The 6,000-nt window shown below is 42.8% G+C and overlaps 1 protein-coding gene across 1 annotated transcript in view; it reads left to right on the top strand.

Moving 5' to 3' along the window:
* The first annotated feature begins 5,373 nt into the window (after positions 1–5,373).
* Positions 5,374–6,000, top strand: part of STK3 (serine/threonine kinase 3) — a 313,046-nt gene continuing 312,419 nt past the window's right edge. Inside the window, exon 1 of the mRNA XM_033126415.1 lies at positions 5,374–5,565. Coding sequence (XP_032982306.1) covers positions 5,540–5,565 — 26 coding nt within the window. The 5' untranslated portion in view covers positions 5,374–5,539. The remainder of the gene's footprint in view (positions 5,566–6,000) is intronic.

Here is a 6,000-nt window from a genome sequence, read left to right as displayed (position 1 = left end):
TGGGAAGCCTGGTGTATGGCTGGGGCCCCTCTTTTCTCAGAAGTGACCTCTGTAGCCGAGATATCCATCCCGATTTTTAACTGCCACAGGTGGGTGTGGGACCAACCTGTTCCACATCTCTGACTCTCCTACTAGTTTCAACGTTTCTTCTTCTGTATGTCCCTTGTTATAGAATTTCTGTTCAGCTTGGAGGACCTAGCTCCATTTAAACAGAGCAGGCAATGAAGGATGAATTTGGAACTGAGAGAAAATAAATGGCAAATGACCAATGGTACACTCACTTTCACTTAACATGTAGTTTATGAATTATCTATGTTTCTAAATGTCTTGATGTTTTCTTTGTATGGAAATCCATTCATTCATTCAACAAACATTTATTCAATGACTGTAATATTCTAGGTACATATATTTAGCAGACATTATAGGCTGTTGCCTAATAACAATTTTTCCATTATTTCTTAATAGTAGATTTTAATTTTGTCCTTCTCTCATGCTTCTCCTGGCCATATACTTCAGGGAATGCTGGTCTCAGCCTCAACTTCAAGCCCAACTCCATGGTGGTAAATCACAATTGGTTTAAGCAGGTTTTTGTGACACCATTTCCTTTTTCAGAGATGGGTCTGTGACATAGTTCTGGACAATAGGATATGAACGGTCACCTGCAGAAGTCTTTTAGAATCGTTTTCCCCACCATCTTAAATGGTAGCATTCATAAAAAAATAACCCTCTTCTGTTGCTGGACATTCTCATGTCTCCATGTGATGCCTGGAACTTTGGTGGTCATTGTTTGAGGATAGGGAGATAGCATGAAGAGAACCTGCTGTGCACAGTAGAGCAGGAAATGAAAGCAAATCAAAGAATCAAACCTACAAACACCACTTCTAGGCTTCTTGTTTTAAAAATCATTTTGAGTTGTTACTTGTAGTTAACTGATATGCAAGACTTTTGTGATGACAAATATGACTAAGATACTATCCTTATTGCTAAGAAGCTTACAGTTTTGTTAGGGAAACAAATAAGTAAAATACAACTTTTAAATTGCTATGATAAAAGAGGATAGTGGTTGAATTCAAAAGCAATATGCCAATTTCAGGCTAACTATAAAATTATGTTGGAAAAAAGAAACCAATCTAGAGAAAATGCTTTGTAAACTCACCGTTGAAAGGAATAGTTCTGAATTTCTCTGGAAATAAAGTCACATAGTGTAATATATTAGACCAGAGTTTTCTCTTTGTCCCAAACGCTTCCTGGTAATAGTAGAAAAGATTGACAGTTGTTAATTAGTATTATTGTTCAAATTTAAAAATAAGAAAAAAAGTAGTTTTGCTTTTTTTCCCCTTCCCCCCCTCCCCTCCCAACTTCGATTGGGGCCATTGTTCTCAGTCTAATTGGGGAGGACGCAGTTCACTGGCCCATGTTGGTGTTATGAGCATTGTGTTCTACCTGGCTGAGCCAGCCGGTCGCTGGCTGCCGGCTGGCTGCCGACTGGCTGCTCACAGCAGCTCATGGCCACTCACAGCTGCCCATGGCAGTCCAGCTCCAGGTGGAGCCATTGTTCACAATCTAGCTGTAGAGGGTGGAGCTTACTGGCCCATGTGGGAATCAAACCGGCCACCTCGGTGTTAGGAGCACAGCGCTACAACGACCTGAGCCACCCAGCCACCCAGAAACATGTAGTTTTAATAAACAGCAGCAACTAGTATAACAAGGAAAAACTTATTTTATCTTAATATATTTCTCCTCATAAAACATGGTGATGTATGTATTCTGTGACAACGAATGCATTTTTGTTATTCAAAAGGAACTGGGTCCCAAATTGCAGATTTTTCTCAAATTTCTCTTGGAGCACTCAGTTGAGAATTCTGGTGAGCTGTTTTCTAGTATAATTAAAGCGTGTACTTAATCTTGATTCTAATTGGAACAGTTGGAAGCAGAAACAGATTACCCTACTTTCACAGTTAAGTGAAGCTGAGTGACCCTTATCTGAATCTCAAATTTTCCTATAGCTTTCATGTGTTCATGAAGGCTTGCTGCCTCTTATTCGTAGGTTGAATGAGGATGTCTATGCTTTGTTTCTTGGAATCTTCAGGCTGCTTTCTATAGGCAAATTAAAACAGGGACTTGAGCCCTTTTTTTTTTTCTGAGTAACTCAGGAAAAAAACAATTCCTTTTATTCAGTAACGCATGACATGCCAGGCACACTGGCCTTGGGGCCTTAGTACTTCCTTTGGCCTCACAGTCTCTTCTTAAAGCAATCTGTATGGCTCTCCCCTGAATTTCTTTAGTTGCCCTCTCATTAAGGCCTTCCTTAGCCACCCTATCTAAATTTCATCCCTTCCCCTCCACTTTATATTTCCTTTCCATATTTTATTTTTCTTCCTCACCAGTTTTTAGTACCTAATATTATTGATTAGTTTCTTATTTACCTTATTATGTTTCCCCACCCAGAATATAAACCTCATGAGGGCATGAATTTTTGTCTATTTTCTTTTCTGATGAATCCCCAGTACCTAGAACGGCATGCGTAAGTATTCAGTAAATATTTACTGACTGACTTACAGTGGGATAAGGCTTGGTATTGCAGTTGTAAAGGCCTGGGGTACAGTGCAGATTTTCTGTTTGGCCTAGAGTAACTCTCTTCACCCTTTTGAACCTCAGTTTTTTCACCTGTAAAGTAAAAACAACTACCTAATGAGGCAGTTTTAAGGGTTTAATGAGATAATGCAGGCCAAGTGTCTGATCTTATTAAAGTCATACAATAATTGTTAGTTCTCTCCCTTTCAAATTGAGGGGAGACCTTAGAGATTTTTCTGATATTATTCCTCCTCCTTCCACAAACCTTCTTTATGGGTGTCTCAGTCAGCGTTCCCATAGGAAACCCTTTTGAAGGTAGGGTCATTTGAGGAGGTTTGAGGTATAGGGGAACATAAGGAATAGAAGAGGAATCCAGGGAATAGTAGAATAGTCACCATCTATAAGCCCAAAGAGACAAGAAGAAGCAAGCAGAGTTTCACCCTAGGTTACCTCACAGGAAGGATACCAGGGGAATAAATAGCCTGATCTTATAGTCCTGTGGCCCTCACTGTGGTCAGTGGTCAAGTGGGGTACTCACGTAGCCAGAACCTGCAGCTGGAGAAAACAACCTTGAGCAGCATTCCTGGCCAATAAGAAACAATGAGCAGACAGAACCATAATCTGAGGAGAGAGAAGCGGGTCTAGGGAAAGTTTCTAAGGTTGTGCGTGTGCATTAGTTAAAAGAGCTGTCCTATAGTTAACTTTTCCTTATCATCATAGTAAAAAGCACTCTCATAAGTGGAATTTAAAATGCTAATGAGACATGCAACACCTGAATTTGCAGTAGGTACACTGGACAGGCGAGGTGTAGGACACGCCTCAGTATATTTTGGGGAAGAAGAAGGGAAAGAGGAAGAGGTGGCCCTGAACCCAAGAGCCTATAAAACTGCAGCTCCTGTAAGCCTTGGGAAGCCACATCCATTCTCTTTTGGAGTGTGCTCCTTTGGTGCATCAAGCTTTTGCTTTGATAAACTTGTCTCTCTGCAAAACTGTTTGCTTACTCTCTTGATTTCTATTCTGAGAGGGGCAAGGGGCCCTGTGCCAGTAACATCATCAGACACAACCATAAATCAAGGGGGCGGGAGCTCAGTGATGTGAGCCATACAGGTTAGCCTTCAGGACAGAAAACTGATGGAAAAGGATGGAGAGTGAATTTGGGGGAACAAAAGGAAGCTATCCAACCCCGTGTCCTAACTATGTATAAGGCACTTGCTATGCAAGGGACAGAGAAAATAAAGAAATAGTCCATTTCCCAGCAGACTCACAGTTGGGTTATGATGTCAGTCAAATAAACAGAACTTCAATACAGTGCAATAAGCACTATACAAAAAGCCAGCACAGTGTTATAGTCACATATAAGAAGCATCTCTTTCACCAAAGTGTCGGAAGTAGTGGGGTGATGATGTTGTGAGCTTGGCTGGGAAAGGCTTCCTGGAGATTAAGGTTGGTAACATAATTAAGAGTCCATTTTAAAGTATGAAAATTTGAGCCCATTTTAAAATGTGACAATTTTTTTAAAAGGGTGAAATGACCTTCTCTGAAAGATTTTTCTAACAAAATATAAGAAGATGGGAATAGAGCATAGAAGTGAGGATGAGAGTGAGAGATAGAATAATGAAATTTCAAAGGTTCTTCCTAGCTTTAACATTTTAATACCTTAGTTTTTGGTCCTGTTACTTCTGAACTGTTAGACTGTGGATCTTCAATAAACAAAATAATATAAAATTCTGCAATAATCTCTCTTGTTTACAGAATTTGGCTTAGGTTTCAATAATAAATGGTCTTTACAAACTTAAAATAACTAAATTTAGGGGGCAATGTAATGGTTTGAAAATAAATCATGTTAGTTTATTACATTGTGAAACAAAATAATGCAAAAAGAGGAATAACTATTAATAGACAAGTTTGAGTTGATGTTCATAAAGTTTCTTTATTCAACAGTCTCTTCATATTCTTTGTTCTATTCTTCAAAAGCTCTATATGACACTACATCTTGACAACTTCTGTCAAAAGCAAAGCCATTATATAGTAGCTGTATGTGGTCATAACAAAGATACTTATAGACAGAATTTAAGGTTCCGGTATACACACAACAGGGATGCAGGAAGGGGTCAAATTACAATGGCATAAGTGCTTTGGGAAGAAATCGGAAGGAAAGGGTGACAAGAGGGAAGGAAACAAACTTTCCTTGAGTACGTTTCTACGCATCACAATTTGTTCAGTTTGCCAGGTTACCCAGTTGAACAGCCCGCATTGAATCTGGTGCACTGAGAGAGCTCACTGCACTAATTGTTTTCTTTGTAATTAGACATAATTATTGTGAAATGTAGTGAGGAGATTGTCCACAAAATCAAAAAGAATTTCCAGATATAGTACTAAGTATCCTTAACTGTAGCTACAAATGTCAAATGGCTGGAGGAAAATATAATGAATAATTATAAACAGAACTAGACAGGGAAGCGTGCGTGGGCAGTTAGTGCTACTTCAAACAGCTGCAGAAGATGTATCCTTGAGAAATCTAGAAAAATGAATCAAATCGAATTGGGGCAAAAACAATGAGGGCAAGTGAGGAGTGCCAGCTCAAACGCATACACCCCTGGCCAGCTTACAGAGGCTCTGGGTCCTGACTAGGCCTTGCTCTCTCGCTCTTTCAATTTCTCCTCATTTTTTTCCCCTTCCCTGTACGAAGGCCAGCTCTTCCCTCCGCCGCCGAATCCGCCCTCGTTGCCCAGAGCCTGGCTCCGCCCACCCTCCCTGGACCGCGACCTGCGGCTGAGGGGCGGGGCGGTGCGGGAGGAGCCGCACTCTGGAGCGGGAGGGGGATCCGCCGCGGAGTTACGGGAAAGTTGTTCCGAGTTCCTGGAGTTTCCCTGTGTGGTTCCTGGGCTCCGCTGGCCAGTGCCTCGGCTTCTTTCCTCCCTCCCGCTTTCGCCGCCCACCCCGGTCCCTTCTGCCCCCGGCCGCCATGGAGCAGCCGCCGGCGCCCAAGAGGTAACAAACGCGGGGAGCGGGGAGAGGGAGGAAGGCGGCGGTCGCAGGGCGGGGGCGGCTAGGCCGGGCCGGACGGTGACAACCTCCCGGATTGCCGGGCCCGGAGCCGGGCCTACCGGGGGTCGGGAGGCTGGTCCCAGTGCCCGGCCGCGTCTCTGCGCGGGGCGAGGGGGTGAGAGGGGAGACGGACCGTCGCCTGCCCCGCGCCCGGCCTGGCGCGCGTGGAAAGTCGGGCATTGCCGGGCTCCCCGCGGCCAGACTCCCGGGACGGGCAGAGTTTTCCCCCGTGGCAAGTTCACGAAGCCAAGGAGACGTAAAACTAGGAAATTAATGGGCTTCTTAAAACCATGTCGACTTTCTTGTCAAATTTAAAAAATAATATTACCTTTTTACTTTTTTGAGAAGGCGGGTTTATTTACAGTTTAAGGAATTATA

This window comes from Rhinolophus ferrumequinum, chromosome 14 (assembly GCF_004115265.2).
Source record: "Rhinolophus ferrumequinum isolate MPI-CBG mRhiFer1 chromosome 14, mRhiFer1_v1.p, whole genome shotgun sequence".
NCBI lineage: Eukaryota > Metazoa > Chordata > Mammalia > Chiroptera > Rhinolophidae > Rhinolophus > Rhinolophus ferrumequinum.
Note: the sequence above shows the minus strand (reverse complement) of the source record. Positions and strands in the feature narration are given on the sequence as shown.